At 34.2% G+C, this 19337-nt stretch overlaps 1 protein-coding gene across 1 annotated transcript; it reads left to right on the forward strand.

Moving 5' to 3' along the window:
* Nucleotides 1-5623: 5623 nt before the first annotated feature.
* Nucleotides 5624-10338, forward strand: LOC116111756 (protein DETOXIFICATION 40-like). Its single transcript, XM_031397899.1, has 7 exons — nt 5624-5947; nt 6048-6679; nt 6954-7010; nt 7105-7343; nt 8609-8727; nt 9026-9112; nt 10276-10338. Exons 1-7 carry the CDS (start codon nt 5624-5626, stop codon nt 10336-10338), a joined length of 1521 nt encoding a protein of 506 aa, XP_031253759.1.
* Nucleotides 10339-19337: the final 8999 nt, after the last annotated feature.

A 19337-nucleotide genomic window follows, 5' to 3' on the forward strand; every position in this document is an offset into this window, starting at 1 on the left:
GATTTTGGAAATAATATTGGGTAGTTGAATAGGGTGAGTATTACGAGGTTTAAAAATTAACAAAAAAATCTCCTAAGTTTGCTAATTTAACTAAACATCCCAATATATAAAATTTTTGTAAAATGATAAAAACACCCCCACCCACCTATAGTGCCAGATTCTGGCCACCACTGACGGAATCTAGCCTGAAAATGGCATTACGACGCAGATCGGTCGGATCTGACCGGTCGTGCATTGATATGATATTTTTCGGTCAGATCTATGGTAAGATCTGGCCATCGACAGCTGCAAAAGGCCAGATTTGGTCGTCAACGACGATCAGATCTGGCATTTTTCTGCCATATTCACTTTGGATTTGACCAGAAAAGGCTAGATCGGCGAATTATCGGCCAATTCTGGTCGTTTCTATGCCGTTGTAACAGATTTCGACAATCGCTGACGATGATTGTTGGAACCTAGCAACTATGGGTGGGTGGGGGTGTTTTTGTTAATTTTTAAACTTTTTTTAGGGGTGTTTAATTAAATTAATAAACTTAAGGGGGCTAAAAGTAATTTAAAAAATAGAATAATATTTCCCAAATAATTAAACAAACATGTATTTTGGGAATAGAATTGGGAATAATAAAACAAACGCACCCCTCAATATCCATATGGGTTTCAGAGAAGAAGAATAGTAAGTGAGAATAATGATTCAAACGAGAAGCCTTTAATAGCTGAGGTACCAACAATAAGGGTGTGTTTGGTTGGGAGTAATAGAGGATTAATAAGGTAATGTCATCTTATATTACTTGATTATCACAGTTGGTTGTCAAGTAATATAAGATTCCGATAATCTTCCAAAACCAATAATAGTTAGTATTGGTAACATAGAAGGTAATCTGATTACCTCCATTTTTTTAAGTATTTTAATATTATTTAATAATCTTATTTTTGTTGCAATTTTACCCCTTAGAGTGCATTTGGATCGGGGGCATATAAGATAATCGGGTAATCTTCGTTTATTTTGTAAGATTCTAGTATTTGATTTGCAAATAATAAAATATTATATAAATCTTTTATTGCAAATAGTGTTTATTATTGGTAACGTCGGGGATAAACTAATACCCTCACCCACCCCTAGGATTAAAACATTATCGGGTAATTTGATTTTTATACCTATTTTGCCTTTAATTAAATACCATTTTAGACACAATTACACTCAAATGTCTACCAAATAACAATTAGCTTAGCCCCTACATTTGTGCTCTGTTTTAAAACCCGAACCGGATTGGCCGGTTCAACTAGGACTCGGCCTTAACTTCGGTTCGAGTTAACATAAAAACAGGAAATAACATAAAATCCGCTTTGGACGAGTAATAGACCAATGAAATAGTACAAAATTGTCAGTCCGATCGACTCGGAGCTTAAAACGGTTCACCATTTTAGGGTTAATCTGATCCCTAATTCCTAAACCAGATTTGCAGCATCGATTCTTTCTCCATTTCATTGAGCCAGCAAGCATTCTCCATTTCATTTCAATACCATTTTCATCTCCAAAGACTAAATTGCATCTTCCATTTTCATCTTCTATTCTTCTTCACTTACTCTAAAATCTATTATGTAAAGAAGAAGAAGTAAGGGGAGAGGAAAGAAGAAGTAAGGGGAGGAGAGACGAAGAAGAATAGAGGAAGGAAGAAGATTAGAAGAAAGAAAAGATGAGAGAAGAGAAAGAGGAAGGAAGAAGAAAGAGGAGAAAAAAAAGTTAAGGAGAAAGAGGGGAAAGGGGATAGAAGAAAGAAGAAAGTGATGGGGAGAGAGAAAAAAAAGAAAAAGATAAAAGTGACGGAGAAAAAGAAAAAATAATTAATAATAAAAATTGCAGGAACTTACAAGACTCATGGGTAAGTTTTATGGGTATATTTGTAGGTTTTTAAACTTATAAAGACTAATTAAATAATTCAGAGATGTGTTTGTTGTCATACCGGTCAGACCGATCTCGACCCATTCGGAGAATTCAAGGAACCCCTAAATAAAGCTCGTTCCCTAAATGGCAAATTCATGGATTCCCCAAATTCTCCGTTTGGGGGTTTTATGTTTTTTGTGTCCTTATTACTATTTTCTCCAAATTATAATATACAATAAAAAAAAATTAAATTTATAATGATTTATTGATTTATTATAATCAATCAAAACACCAAATAAAATATTACACATATATAATATATATATTATGTATTAACATATGATTATAGATAATAGCATATTATGTATAATGTATAAGGTATATATGTTATATACATTATACTTATATACCATAGATAATGTATAATGTCGAATATATAACTTTTATTTCACACACACACACACACACACACACACACACATATATATATATATATATTTCTACAAATATTTATAATGATTTATTATATTTAATCTAGTTTTATTTATTACCTATTTTTATATGATTTCATAAAATACTTACACAACTATAATTTGTTATTGTATAATATATGATTGATTTTCAAATATTAAAATTAGTGTATATATATATTTTATTATATTTAATCTAGTTTTATTTATTACCTATTTGTATATGGTTTCATAAAATACTTACACAATTATAATTTGTTATTGTATAATATATGATTGATTTTCAAATATTAAAATTAATATATATACAGGCTGGGCTAGGGATTTCCGGCGGGAGGGGCGGTCCCAGAATTTTGGGACTAATTTTTGGCCCGATCTTGGCCCAAATCCTGAATATTTTGGGAAAACTCTGCCCCGTTTGGGCCGGGTTCTTGTGGAGTTGGGTTTTATGCTCATCCCTAAGTGGGTGGGGTGTTTTTGTTAATTTATAAACTTTTATTGTAAAAAGTTATTGTTAAATATTTTGAGTTCAATAAAATATGATTGGATTTTGAATTAATAGTCAATATTAAAACAAATATGTTTTTTATTGCTTAGGATATGATAGGATAATAGAGTTTAAAAAGTTAAAGAAAAAGGAGGGTATATATTTAACTCTAATATTTAGCTATTAATTGATTTTGAAGACACAGTCAGCTTCTTTTGGTCTCAAGCTCTTCCCAGATAGAAGACAACACAAGCTAAGGTGTTCGGAGCTCCCTGAAAAATATTAAGAGTTCACTTTATAATTCAGATAATTCACTAGATGTTGATACAGAAAATGTGATATATTTTTATAATATTATAATTTTTTTCCTAAGCAGAGTCAAATGTTTGAATTCTCTTCGTTACTTTGAAATATAAGCATTTTTTTTTTGGTAATTGATGAAGATTTTTAAGAGAATTTCAACTTTTGGCAAATTTCTAGTTTATGAGTTTATTTTGAATTAAAATAGGAAAATAAATTAAATAAAGAGAGTCCTATTATAATTTGAAATATGAATCATAGTAGAAAAATAATGTTTTATTCTATCTATAAATATAATTGGTTCTAAGGGTTATAACCAATTTATTGTTACGAGAGAAACTATATAATGGGTGGGTTGATGGTGTTATGCTTATAAAACACCATAAGGTAGAGTTCCGCCTTAGAGATTGATGGTGTTATTTACTCTTGTATCGTGTTCATAAATTTATAATAGTTTTTTCTCATCCGTAGATATATACAAGTTATACCAAATCACGTAAATATCGTGTTTATGTGTATATGATATTCTTCACATATTATTATTCTTTATTTTATTTTTTTACTTCTCCAATTTTAAACCGATGGAAATTTTATATTGACTAACATCACTATATTTTTCACAAACTTTCAACCACCACATGCATACACATACGAATTTGAATCTATCCGCAGTTCTTCGCCAATCTGAGTGTTAGAATTCTGTATCATTCACTAGAATAATCAATGTCTGAGTCTGACTCAAAAATATGTTACTGAAATTTTAAGCGAAAAATTTTGTTGTAATTGACTTACAAGAGGGTCTAATAATTTGAAAGTGACGAGTGATTTTTAATTGGTCTTAGTCTCAAGCTCTTTCGAGTGCAGAGAAGACGACATATGCTGGCAGTGTCTCCACTACAATCCTGCACCTAACCTTCAACATCATGAATGAACCATCCAGTCATCCAGAAACAAAAACAAATAAATAAAATATAAATTGAAGCTAGAATAAATGTGCAATTTATTTGTAAAATAGGATCGAGATCAAGATAAGACAGAGAAAAAGATGAGTGGTTACTTTTGAGTTTTTGATATTGTGCATTGATTGATGCATCGGAGATCGTACTTTTTTTTTTTTTGCTACCCAAGCTTTGGGAAAACCGCATGTTGGTTTCATTTATTTCAGATTTTCACCTTAAAATGATGAAGAATTAATTAATATAATGGTAAAGGGGTAAATAAATCATTTTACAGAGGTGGCGCATGTTAGCAGATTGTCGCCTCTAATAGTTCTCCGACACAGGTTAGCAGACATTTTCCTCGACGTTTTTCACTGTTTTCTAACGATTCCTCCACCCAAAATCACCCTTGTCACCGAACCTTCATCCTTCCCTCTACAAAACCTTATCCTTCACAACTGCTTATCACTCGCTGATCGCCAGCCACGGCAACCGCGTCATGCGACTGTTTTTGCCAATTTCTGGCCATTTTGAGTGGCAACAACTCCAACCACCAGCACCACCATTTGAACCTTCCCGGCCATGACATCTCACCATTTGCCGTCCACCACTTCACCAAAAAATGTGATGAACACAAACCTCTCAATCAGCGAACGGTGAGTAAACAGTTGCTGGGAATATAGGGGTTTTGTAGTGTTGAGATGGTTGTTGAAGTGGTGGTGTCCAATTGGATTTTTTCCACCAGAATCTGACGAAGAAAAGTGAAACCCTTAACCTAACAGTGCCAACGATCGGAGGGGCCAATGAGTCAGTAACCAGAGGGATTTTGGACTACAGACTATGGGGAAGGTGATGGAGGTGACCAAAGGGTTTAACTTTGTCGAAAACAGCCCAGATCAAGCAAAAACCAAGAGGTTGCACAGTCGTCGAGGATGTTATTGGAGTAATTTAAAAATAAAATGGTTAATTTTATAATTCAACAAAGTTAGGAGTTAAAAATAAATTTATTAATTTATTTGTTAAGAGCATCATGGTTATTGCACCCTTTATAACCTAAAAATTACTAACAATATTACTTTAAAGGTGAGAATATGAAATAAATAAAAATAGGAGTACCGACTGGATTTTGCCAAATCTTGGGTGGGAATATGTTGTTTACTCGATTCTAATAATATTGCAAACTTCAATGTACCATTTAACGAAATTAACGCCTAAATGCTCAAATTGTGTAACGATTTTGGACCTTCTGTCCACCGACTTGTAGATATGTTTTTTTCCGAATAAGAAAACATTAATTCTAATTTGATTTAATTTATTGATATCTTGAGAGTTGATTAATGTTAATGGTGGCCTTATTGTCATATTTAAGCAGACCCTTGAGGGACGGATATTCGTATCCTGTTCCTGTGGCCAATTTTCTCCAAAGCCGATCAATCCCCTACAAATACCCATCAAGTCTTTTGTTGCATATATTTTATAAGTGAGCATAACTAGCTCTCCCCTTTTGTTTCTGAACCGAGCTAGAGAGATCTAGTGCTTGCTGGCCATGGCCGAAGAACGTATCACCAACAATAATGAGGTCCTTGAACCCTTGTTGCAACGCAAACAATCCGCACCTGTGCCAGTGAGTTCCGCTCTTGAAGACACTCTATCCGACACCAGTTTGTCATACTTTAAACGACTCAGAAAGGCCACATGCATCGAACTCAACACCCTCTTCCGCCTGGCAGGCCCCGCAATCGTTGTGTATTTGCTCAATAACATCGTGTCCATGTCCACTCAGATCTTTTGCGGCCATCTCGGCAATCTCGAACTCGCTGCTGCCTCTCTTGGCAATACAGGAATCCAAGTTTTCGCTTATGGACTCATGGTAAATATTGATCAAACTCTACCATCTCTCCTATCCGCACATCTATATTTTCTTTATAAAATTTTGACGATAAGAATGATGACAATGACACATGATGCAGTTAGGAATGGGCAGTGCGGTGGAGACTCTATGTGGCCAAGCTTATGGGGCACACAAATACCATATGCTAGGAGTTTATCTTCAAAGATCAACAATTCTTTTAACAGCAACCGGGATCCCAGTTATGTTTATTTACATATTTTCCAAACAAATTTTACTCTTACTAGGTGAATCTAGTTCCATTGCATCCTCGGCAGCAATCTTTGTTTATGGTCTTATTCCTCAAATATTCGCATACGCTGCAAATTTTCCCATACAAAAATTCCTGCAAGCCCAAAGCATAGTCTTCCCTAGCGCATACATTGCAGCCGCCACGCTCGTGGTGCACCTTTTACTAAGTTGGCTGGCAATTTTCAAGTTTGGTTGGGGGCTGCTCGGCGCATCGTTAGTGTTGAGTTTGTCATGGTGGATTGTGGTGGTGGCACAATTTGTGTACATTTTAACAAGTGTGAGGTGTAAGCATACGTGGACTGGGTTCACTTTACAGGCATTTACTGGGTTGTGGGAGTTCTTGAAATTGTCCACAGCTTCAGCCATAATGTTGTGCCTTGAGACTTGGTACTACCAGATAATTGTTTTGATTGCGGGATTGCTCAAAGATGCAGAAATCGCCTTGGACTCTCTCTCCATCTGGTAAAATATTAAAATGCTTTCCAAGTTTGTGTGATTGGAGGTCCATTAATTAGTGGCATAAAACGTTAAAGAACTGTTCTTTTTTGACGACCAACCAAAGTTATTTAGATTTTATGGTATAACTTTAAATCAGGTGGACAAGTGTTACAATACTTAGTGGTGGTACATTCTATATTATCAAAACCTGATGGCATTATCTCAACAACAGTCAGTCAACTATTGTTTTCTTCTGAATCTTCAAAATTTGACGGCTTTTACTTAATTTGTTGTGTAGCATGACGATTTCTGGATGGGTTTACATGATTGCAGTAGGTTTCAATGCCGCAGCAAGGTAATTAATCACCAACCAATAAGGTTCATTGTATTAATTAATTTACTAGTACTGTTGATCAATTTGTGATATATATATATATATATATATACAGTGTGAGAGTGAGCAATGAGCTAGGGGCCGCGCATCCAAAATCGTCGGCATTCGCGGTGGTGATAGTAACTTCAAGTTCATTTATAATCGCCGTTATTTTGGCTATACTCGTGCTTGCATTTCGCCATAGTATCAGCTATATCTTCACCAGCGGTTCCACGGTTTCGAATGCCGTCTCTGAGCTCTCTCCCTATCTCGCTTTCTCCATCATTCTCAATGGTGTTCAGCCTGTCTTGTCAGGTAAGTTATCATTTATCATACGAAAATTTCCACCCTTTCACATCCACATATTTTTTCTTTTTTCTTTTTTTCTAAATTGATCTTGTTTGTGTAAATATATGCAATCCTAACTAACGTTCAAACTTCAAACCTAATTTTGCAATTTATGACCAATTTTTTATCTTAAAATTTCTGTGCATGCAAACCCTAGCAATGGGACACGTCTATTACAGTCTAATTAATAATCAGTACGAGGACTGAAATCTCTGTGTCTCATTCTCATGAGAGTAAAGGAAAGAAAGAAAATATTAAGACAACAATGAAAGAGACAGAGATTGAGATACGAGAGCCAATGGTCGTTCTTTAAATATATTTATTATATTCATAATGGAAGTTAAAGTTTGCAATATTCAAGTTGATTTTGTTCTTTCTCGAGAAACAAACAAACAAACTTAATTAGTACTCAATTTATGCACTCATGAATGATTGAACTAGTTAAAAGGGTTAATGACACGTATTACTACTAGTGATTGGGCTATAGTGACATATTCAAACCTTGATTTGATTAATTATCTGACAAATATTCTTTGTTATTATCTTAATTTCTACGGGTTAACGATCTTTTCTCACCCAAATAATGATTTATGACACTTTCTCATCCGTAGATTTATATAATACTATTTTACTATCCAAATTTATATTTCGGTGATGAATAGAGAATAAACTCGATTTAAACTATTAAAGTTTTTAAAGAGGTGAGACCAATGAGCCTTTTGGTAGTAAAAGATTAGATTTTGGTGGTTAGGATTTATTAAAATTTGACTTGAGAAGGGCGACTGTGCAAACCTTAATCGCTTGATTGTTGGCGATTAACAGGATTGGCGGGAGTAAGGTTTGAGGGGTTTAATGAATGATGATTGGAGAAGAAAATAGAAATGGTGTGAAGTCACAACGATATCGAAATCAAAAACAGAATATAAATTTGGATAGTGAAATGATATTTTAAGTGTCTGTGGATATTAAAATGTTATTAAGTCATTATTTGGGTGAGGAAAGACGTTTACTCTAATTTTCACTTCTCTTGAAGACGGTCCACGTGATGAATTAAACCACTTAAAGAGTTAGTACTGAAACAACCTACAACAATCGGTCTTTGATCCAGAAATCGACAGTTATAACTAGTCGTTAAGCGTCTTTTTCAATTTCTACCCTCTTTCATTTTCATTCATGCATGTTGTCTCAGCTTAATTACTCTCTTGATCTTAATGAAATGGCAAATCATATAGGAGTGGCTGTTGGATGTGGATGGCAAGCATTTGTTGCTTATGTGAATGTGGGTTGCTACTATATTATTGGCGTCCCATTGGGTTGCCTTCTCGGCTTCAAATTCGATTTTGGTGCTAAGGTACTTAATTACTTCATCAAGGAATTGTTATTAATTAATTTGAATCCATGACCTACCTCTAATTAGTTTGACGGTTCGCTTGGAACTCTTAGGTGTATTATTCAAGAAGTTCTAAGTTTGAATCTTTACAATTACTAATAAGGAGTAGCTACAAGAGACTTACTTGACCGTTAACTTTAGGATTTTGGAGGATTAGTTGAGGTGCACGCAAACTGGTCGGACACTTTCGGATACCAAAAAAAAAAAAAAGAAGAAAAAATATTAATCCATGATTAAATTAATGATTAATATGGTGCAGGGAATATGGACTGGGATGATCGGAGGAACTCTTATTCAAACTCTCATCTTATTATATGTCACATTTCGGACCGATTGGAAGAAAGAGGTAATTAATTAATTAATTACATTTCAATTATCATATGATTAATCAAAGACAAAGAGGTACAAAAACATGAATTGGCAACTATAACTACACCTAACATTCTTGTTTGATTTCGATTTTGATTTTGCTGAATTTCAATGCCAATCAATCACAGAATCATTAGACAAATTTAATTTAACGTTTTTAACTTCCAGTCAATGTTGACAATAACATAAGAAAAGAGATAACACAAAAAAGACTTTAGAAATATAAACAAAACGACAGCCTCAACCATTGTGTTCCTTGTCGTAAAATAATTAAAAATATAATACAATAAAGTGTGTGTAGAAAGTTAGATGAAAAGCTGTTTCCCATTAAGAAAAGTGGGATTTTTGTCATCTTGCAATTTGGAGAGGGATCTTAATCATTGTCTAATGAAACAAAATAAATAATTTAATTACAAATAGTTGAATAAAAACACTACGAATTGACACAATTAATGGGAGAATATAATGTTACGTTTGGTTCATTATTTTAATAATTTTTAAAATAGAAAAAAATTAAATTGGATGGGTATTAGGATGTAGGATTTAGAAATTAACAAAAATACCTTTTATGTTTGTTTATTTACTAAATACTCCTATAATAAAATATTAAAAGTTAATAAAAACACCCCCAATCCACCCATTAAATACGGACAGCCGACCACCACTGCCGGAGGGTGGTCGGGGTGTTTTTACAATTTCTAAAAAAAAATTGGGGGGTATTTAGTTAAATTAACAAATTTAGGGGGTTTAAAAAAATTGAATAATATAGAATAATATTGTGAGAATAAGCCAATTTTACTCTTTAACTTTATTGGAAAAAACCAGAATAATGTTCGGAAGAGTGAAACAAATGGACCCTTTGGTCTCTTAAGAAAACGTTTTACAAACTTAACGACAACGTGATAGGATTAGTGCAAAGGGGTATTCGTGATAAAATTTATAAACTTTGAGGGTTTGTTTGATAACACAATGGGGTATTCATAATACAATTTCAAACTTTGAGGGTAGTCTATGATAAAACCTGCAAAACTTATTATCCGAATGATAAATTTGGAAACCGTAGGGGTAGTCTATGGGGAGATTACCGCAATGAATTCATTATTCTGTTTAATTAATTCTTAAATTTTTATTGATTTTCAGGTTGAGAAAACAAAGAGTCGTTTGGATAAGTGGGAAGACCAGAAGGAGCCCATTTTGAATTAGTTAAAGCCCAATTTGAATTTGGGCCCAGTAACAACAATCATAGGAAATTCCTGATCCAACTTGAATTTCAAAGATCAGCCGTTCGTTAGTTCATCAATATTTCTTGCAATCTTCATTTTTTGTTCTTTCTTTTTAAGAGTTTGGAGTTGCAGATTTTCATTTGATCATCCATGTCTTATTATCAAGTGTGTAACTTTCAGTCGATTTTATTTTCTTTTGTTTACTTGGAAATTTAATTTCTTAAGGTAGATTTAATAGTGTGAAAATTAAAGTATAATAAAGGTTATCAAAATATTTTAATGTGGCAGATGAATATCTAGTCCGTGACCAACTATTTGTATTGACTATTGATTAGGAAAAAAATTTCAGTAAAATAAGTTTTTTTTTTATGACCAGGGTGTCTGACATATTTAACTAATCTGCAGACCCTTAAAACTACTGACTAGATAAGAGTTCCAGAGTGATCACTCCTATAGCAGCCGTGTGAATCAAAATCAGGAAATCATGTTATATGCATTAAATCTCACACAAATATTAAAAATTTTAAAAATATCCAAATTTCTTTTTTTTTTTTTGGGTAAAGAGGTGCGCCGAGGTGTCCGGGTCAGTTTACGTGCACCTCAACTATCTTCAATGTTTATTGAACACCTACAAGCCTAAAGAACCAAGTAAACCATAATATTATTATGGTAGATGACCCTAAGGTTAAACCTTGACTACCAGATTAATCTCTCGAGGTTAAAATACCCAAATTTACCCAAATTCATAGTAGAGAATCTTATGAAATATTGATACATATGACAGAAATATTTATATGCAAAGAATCCCACAGATTATTGTATTAATAAGTTGTCACGCGACTCATCATAAATATATATGAGATGGTCTTCACCAAACCAGAATGCTAAGAAATGATATCATCCCATTAAAATCTGTCAAATACTACCTTATAAGACAGTTTCAATAACTATTGTTTCGGTCGATGATTTTTCAGATTAATTGCATGGTAGATGCAGATGTAGATGGAGGGTGATATGCAATGGGGAGCAGCGAAACAAACAATAACACTACGAACATCGAAATATTAACACCGAATTTTTGTACCGACCTACGTGTAACGCATCTTTCCATTTTTTTATAATTTTTTTCTAGTTGGACGGTCGTTCACTCACATGAACGTTCATCCATATTATATGGACGGGCGTCCATATTAGAGGGATGGGCGTCCATATAATATGGACGCCTGTCCTTATTAAAATAAAATTAAAAAATATATAAAACCTTAGGGACGGCCGTCCTTCACCCAAATATGAAAAAAAAAAAATTTCTTTGGGGACACCCATCCACCAATTGTGGACGACCGATCCCTTAATTTTGGACGGTCCATGCATTTGGCTTTTGTCTATTCTTTATCATCTTCGCACTTCGTAAGCTTTATCTTCTCAGTCTTTCCGGTCTCTTCAGGTAACCAAAATTGTTGATCAACATAAAACTCTTCTATGAAACCGTAGTAGAAGAAATATACCGTAGGATAATTCCCAATCTTGTACTTCTTTGCCAACAGTTTTTCTTTTTCAGCATCCACTTTGACAACCACCAGATTGCCCTTACGTTTCATGGCCGCTGCTGAAGATTTTGGTGAGAGTCTATTTCTCCAGAAGTATTGTGACGAGTAAAAAACCACCATTACCTGCTGATTCTGAGTGATGAAGTTGTTGAAATTCTTCTCAGTCAATACCACCATTATTTCTTCACTGACAAGCACCGGACGTGGCGATTGAATCTTGCGATTGAAGATTTGAGTTAAACCCATAGCAGGATATACATCTTCATTGTTTCGTTTCGATGAGTAGAAGACGAGATTGAGATTTGGCACCTGTAGCAACAGGAGAATGAGTAGCTTGTATCAGTTCCACAGTTTTCCCCAATCCCATCTCATCTGTTAAAGTCATAAAAGACAAGCAAGTAAAGCCACATTAGATATGTGCATACTTGTGTTAAATGATTAAAAGTTGTACGAAAGTACACAATAAAAAAATACTTCCATTTCTCAGTGGAGTTTAGCAATGATCTTTCACGTCGAAATTACTCCATGAAAGGAAAAAGGAAAATTGCATATCCATATCCCATTCAGTTGTGGACACAAGTTCAGGCTAATGGGATATTNAATGAAGCTTTATAATAACAAGCGATACAATCAATGAAAGGGTATTAAGACAAACAACCAGAGTTGATAATGTGTTAAAAGAGCAACTAGAGGAGTGAGTATTTGCATTAATACTGAAAGCTAATTAATGGAAGCAAAATTTCTCCTACCTCCATAATCTGTTGTTGCAAGTTCAATAAAACTCAAAGCGTTTTTCAGAGAACAACAAATAATCTGCTGGTTAGAAGGGATAAGTTAATATTTATTTAAACTTTTATTGTATTTGAATTGGGGTTTGAATAACACCACTCTTATAAATATATATCAATATAGTTATCATATTTTGTGTGTTTTCTCTTTTAAGAATTTCATTATAATTTTATAAATGTCCTTAATACTGTTTATTGATTTTTTATATGGTTTTGTCATAATTTCTTCAATATAATTATAATTAGAAATCTAATTACTAATATTAAAGTCACTAACAAATAAGCTAATTGATATAACATTTGTTTTTCAATCAAAATCATCAGAACCTTTTTGTATTATGAAACCGGTAATTAATATATAACAAATAATATGAGCTATTATCAAATTTCATAATAAATAGAAAATTTGTGTTTGAAAAAAAAGAATAAAATTAAAACACAAGAAATGGAAATAGAATATAAAATAATGAGAAATTGTCATATATAACAAAGTGTGTAAACTATTTAGTCTTGCCAAGTAACTGGGTTTTGAACAGTAACAGAACAAGAATTGCTTTTGTATTCATTTTATATGTTCGATTGTTTAAAGAAATTGTAGAAATATATTGTTACTTTTTTCAATCCTTGAATTGTAAGAGCATTTTGAAGAGAATCATTGGACATTTGTTGTTATCAAAAGAGTTTTCAAGGGTTTTTTTTTTTCTTTCTAAAAGATATTTATTCAAAATTTTAATAGAAAATACACTTTAATAATTTAATACCTCTATTTCGAAACAATGACAATAAATTTAGACAAGAGAGAGTAAAAAATAATTTGAGAATCATAATATTTATGGCTCTTTTATTTTCTTATACTCAATATTCACTATATAAAAAAATTAAAATAAAATAACACAAACACAGAAAGGTATAACTAAACGTTTCCAATTTAGACAATTTACCTTATTGGGTTAATATTCAGATTTGCGCCTCGAGCTTTTGATGACCCGTGATCTATTACCCATGTGCTCAACTTTCGACTCTATATTTACGCTGGGTTAAACTCGTTTGACCAATCTTAAGCGTGGTGTTGTTTACTCCCTTATATTTTATAATCAAATCATTTGTATAACACAACTCCATGTTGCAAAATCATGACATTAAGTAATTTGTTCAACTTCTTTTTTGTTTGATATGGTGGATAAACTTCTAAATCACATTTTTGTTTGAGTAAAACTTTCCTTCATTTTTTTTTTTTTTTTTTTTTTTAAAGAGAGCAAACAAGTAAGAAAAAGAAAAGAAATATAATGTATAATTACAATAAAAATTACATTACAATGAAATCTCATTATTTATTTTGTTGCTATCTGAGATTAGAGATAAGAAAAGATAGGTTGGGAAGATTAGAAGGTAGAAAGAAGAGAGAGTATAAGTGGGGCTTAAATAAAATGTTTTTTTTTTTCCTCTTTTATGCTTGTTTACCCCCTTCTATTTATTTATTTACTTAAACCTATGAATTCCTTATTTTTGCATCCTTTGCTTCATAGAAATTACATGGAATTTGTGAATGGGGTGGGATTGGGATAAGAGAGGGAATAGAATAATTATTTCCTTGATTTGATTTATTGTAATATGTAATCCAATATAATTTTTTGAGTAGAAGACATGTTCCCACCCAAGGTTTAGCGAAATTCCAAGTTTCTACCATTGATTTCATAAATTTTAGATTCTCGCCCTTAAAATAATACCGTTAGTGATAGTTAATTTTGATACAGATGCAGAATGGGTTATTACCAAACTGCCCTCCCATCTTCTTCTTCTTCTTCTTCTTCATCTCCCCTCCTCCGCTGTTACCAAACTACCCTTCCATCTTCAACTTCTTCATCTGGGGCAAATGATTAAAAGGCCATATTGGCCTTGAATTTAATTAAAAGGCCAAGTAGTTTTTTAGTTTTTACTAAATGATCTTATTTTTTATTAAGATAAACTAATAACAATTAAACACTAATCATGGCTTAATTAGGATTAATGAAGTATTGTGTAATCTTTTAAAAATTATAATATGTCCCCCAAAAACCTGAAATTCTTGCAAACAAACCCAAACATAACATCTTCTTCTCTTCCTCCCGCCATTAACACATCCCTCCCCTGGTTGCTATTTATTCTAAGCTTCATCTACATCTTCTTCTTCCTCCTTCCTCTACATCTTCTTCTTCTTCTTCTTCCCGCCATTAACATTATCTTTTTCCTTTGCCATTAACATCTTCTCTGCCATAGATCCTCCTTCTCCCCTTCCTGACATTTCGTCCAGGTATGTGTATCTCCCATTTCCATTTTATATTTCGATTTGCAAAGATTTAATGATGGATTGGGTTTAGGTTTGGGTTATGATTTTGATTTAGTTGTTTAGGTTGTGGGTTGTGTTTGATGTAATGCAAGTTGAAAGGAGTGAAATTTATTGAATATTTTCTTGCATTGTGGGTAGTTGGGAGTGGTAACGCTGATTGTAGGTGGAGATGACTGAAAATGTGTTCCGCATATGATGGATCGCTTAATCGATCTGGTGTATCGCTTAAGCGATCTGGTATGTCTGGTATAATATAGCAGATCGCAGATCGCTTAAGCAATCATGTATATGGTAGAAGATTGCTTAAGCGATCTACTATAAGTCTGGTATATGACAACATATCACTTAAGCAAACAGGTAAATGGCAGAAGATCGCTTAAGCAATCTGCTATAAGTCTGGTATATGACAACAGATTGCTTAAGCGATCAGGTAAATGGCAGAAGATCGCTTAAGCGATCAGACTTATTATACCGGATCGCTTAATCGATATAATTGATCACTTAAGCGATTTGGTAAGCGATATACCAGATCGCTTAAGCGATACCCCAGATCGCTCAAGTGACTCTGTAGATGCTTTTTAAAATCTTTCAACCCTTAATACATCAATTAATAATATTTTTTTTCTTGCATTATAGGTACCTGGCTATTATTAGACATGGGACAAGTTGTTTTGGGTGTTCAATATTTTGGTGAGTTGGTGGAGGAATAAAGTTGCTGGAAGTGGATTAAGAAGAGCAAAGAAGTTGTACTAATTGCTGTGAGCACAGAGGTTAGTTTTGATGAGTTGATTGATGAAATAATTAGAAGAGGTGATTTGAGTTGCTCATGTAGTGATATAATTGTGAAGTATGTTTTAAGCAGAGTTCCTGAACATTATAAGGCACCTCCTGCTATATTAAAGTTAGATAAAGGTGTGAAGTTATATATGATTGATGTGGGTGATAATGGTTCGAGGCCAATTTTAAGGGTTTCTTTTGTAGATAAATCGTTGGAAGTTGGTTCAAAGGAAGGGGATAACGGGGAAGTTGGTGGAAAGAATGCTGGTTTTAATTTGAACTATGAGGGCATTGATTTCTTAGTTGAAAAATCAAGAGTAGGCGGTGATTTGGGTGGTGAGGAGGACACTGTAGAAGAGGTTGGTCACGTCGTCAGAATGAAAGTGTTGACAAGGAAAACCCCGTACATGTTCCCGTAGATGTAGAGATTTCTTTAAATACAAATTATGCAGAAGGTGTAGTTTGTGAGGAAGAGAACACTATAGTCCTTTATGCAGATTCAGAGGCAGCAATTGTAGGTAGTGGTGAATCGGCTCATGTTTTTACTGATGGATCGGACTTGCGCATAGGGTATTTATTTGACAACAAAGAGGAAGTGGTGAGGAAGCTAAACTTGTTGCCGTGAGAGGTAATTTTGAGTTATCACCAAAAAGTCTAATTCATCGGTTGTGACGGTTGCATGTTGTAACCGAAAGTGCAAGTGGCGGGTTTATTGTAGAAGGTTGGTGGAGTCCAAAAAATTTATTGTTAGCACATATACCCGTGAGCACACATGTGATTTGGGACATATTTTAGGTGAGCATCGACAAGCTTTTGCTGATGTTATTAGACGATTTGTCAAAAGTTAGTTTGTTGAAGGGAAAGGTCCATCTCCTAAGGACATTCAAAGACTTGTGCGCATTGAGTTGGGATACGTTGTTAGTTATTGGAAATGCTGGAAAGGGAGACAACATGCACAAGATTTTGTGAGGGGCACACCCATGGGTACGCAATATTAGAAGTGTACCATTATATGCTTGAGTTGAAAAACCAAGGTAGCAAGACGGCTTTGAAGTGGGACAAGAATATGAGGTTTAAATATTTTTTTGTTGCTTATAGTGCTACTATAAGGGGTTTTGTAAACATGAGAAATGTGTTAGCTGTTGATGGTTGCTTTTTGACAGGAAAATATGGAGGTATATTGTTGGTGGCCACTGCATAGGACAACTAGAATCACACATACCCCGTTGCATGGTGTGTGGTTGACTTTGAGAACGACAAGTCGTGGACTTGGTTTTTTCAGCAATTACGTACGATAGTACCTAATAGTAACGAGTTGTGCATAATACCCGATAGGCACAACTCTTTAAAGAAGGGGATTGCCACTATTTACCCTTAACCACATCACGGATTCTGTATAAGGCACCTTGGTGAGAACATAAAACTAAAGTTTAAGTGTGCTGGCCTCCTTCAGACATACTACATGGCAGCAAAAGCTTATCGAGTGGATGAGCTCGAGGAGCACTTTCAGCAAATCCGAATCAAGGATGATCGAATTGCTAAGTATCTTGAGCATGATGATGGTTTGGAGCGATGAAGTAGAGCTTACTTTCCTGGAAGAAGGTTTGATGTCATGACTACAAACATAGCCGAGTCCATAAATTTGAAGTTGTTAATAGAAAGAGAGTTTCCAATAGTTGCCCTTTTTGATGCAATCCAGAGGACATTGTCACGGTGGTTCCATGAGTGTTGAATGGAGTCAGATAATTTTTCCACAACCCTTGTTCCGTCAGCTGAAAAATTATTGCAAGAACGTATGGAATTGTCAAATGCACTATTTGCCTATCCTCTTAATACTCAAGAATTCATCATGCGCGGCTATGGTCCGGATGCCCTAGTTAACCTTCTTAGTAAAATTTGTAGCTGTAAAGTACTTGACATTCAATGTTTACCTTGTCCTCATGCACTAGCAGCAGTGAAACACCAACGGAAGCCAGATTTTGGTTCAAGAATTTACATGAAACTTTACTCCCCTCTCTATATGGCAAATCACTACATGCTGGCTTATTCAGAAATGATATATCTAGTTCCTCCAGAAGAGCAGTGGGTGGTGCCGTCAAAGTTGGTTGACATTATCATCCATCCACCATTCAAGAGGACAGAAAAGGAGAGAAAGAGTTAAGTGTATTCCATCAGCTTGTGAGGTTCACGGAGGATGAATAAGTGCTTAATTTGTAAGCAACTTGGCCACAAGAGTTGCCAGAATCGATCACATGCAAATTTAGAAAATTAGGTTCGAATTGATCAGTAGCAAGAAAGCAAGTAATCTGTAGTTAAGATCGGATCACTTAAGCGACATAAGATCGCTTAAGTGATCGACTATTATCTACAGATCTGAAAAATAGATCATTTAAGCGATCTTAGGTCGCTTAAGCGATATGATGCTCAGATTTGCAAATCACAGCTGATCACTTAAGCGATCCTTGGTCGCTTAAGCGATCTGCTTTAATGTACAAATCTGAACATCAGATCGCTTAAGCGACCTAAGATCGCTTAAACGATCTGCTGCTTAGATTAGATATGAACAATAGATCGCTTAAGCGATCCTTGGTCGCTTAAGCAACTTGCTGCTCAGATCAGATTTGGTGACTACCAGATTGCTTAAGCGATGTAAGGTCGCTTAAGCGATCTTTTCTTATATGCATATCTAACAAGCAGATCACTTAAGCGACCGAAGATCACTTAAGCAGTCTGATGAAGTTATTATGTTTCTCTTTTGTGGTGCATTAAACTGATTTTATGTCCTTGTATTTTTAGCTATGCCATTAAGAAGAAGGATGAAATCAAGAGAGTGGCCAAGGCCAACCGTTGAAGAGTTGTTTTTTTTCACTTTTTTATGTTTTAAATTTAATTGTTACCTTGAATAAATCATCATTTATAACGTATTAAATCAAATTAATTATTTTTCATTTTCATCCATTTTAAAAAGGGTTTAAGTAAGTAAAATTTCGCATAGTACCTCTGTACGACATTGATTGCTGCCCAAAGAAGTAAGACATGCAAAATAAATATTATTAACATAATTGTTGTATCAAGTCAATCAATCAATCAATTTACTGAATTAGTCACGAGTGTGGCACATTAGTAGAAGCGTACCTCATTTCACAAATATGGATGGTTATGATTGAATATAGAGCTCAACCACAATACAGAATATAATTTCTCACTCAAATGTGCACAATATCAAAAGATCAGCGAGATAAGAAGCAAAATGGCCTTGGTCGCTTAAGTGATCATGAATCGCTTAAGTGACCAAGGCCAAAAGTGAAGAATCGCTTAAGTGATCTTGATCTTGCCTTAGACATGATCGCTTAAGCGATCAATGATTACTTAAGCGACCAAGGGTAAAAGTGAAGAATCGCTTAAGCAAGACCTTAAATCGCTTAAGCGATCGTGCACCTGGGGTGACTTGATTCTGCCTTGGATATGATCGCTTAAGCGACCAAGGGTAAAATTGAAGCATCGCTTAAGTGATCTTGATCCTGGCTTGTACGTGATCGCT

Source organism: Pistacia vera, unplaced genomic scaffold (assembly GCF_008641045.1).
Source record: "Pistacia vera cultivar Batoury unplaced genomic scaffold, PisVer_v2 Contig65, whole genome shotgun sequence".
NCBI classification, from domain to species: domain Eukaryota; kingdom Viridiplantae; phylum Streptophyta; class Magnoliopsida; order Sapindales; family Anacardiaceae; genus Pistacia; species Pistacia vera.

Coding starts and splice junctions, on each gene's coding strand:
- LOC116111756 (XM_031397899.1), top strand. CDS start 5,624: ATGGCCGAAGAACGTATCACCAACAATAATGAGGTCCTTGAACCCTTG. Junction 8,728..9,025: donor AATTCGATTTTGGTGCTAAG/GTACTTAATTAC, acceptor AATATGGTGCAG/GGAATATGGACTGGGATGAT. Junction 9,113..10,275: donor GGACCGATTGGAAGAAAGAG/GTAATTAATTAA, acceptor ATTGATTTTCAG/GTTGAGAAAACAAAGAGTCG.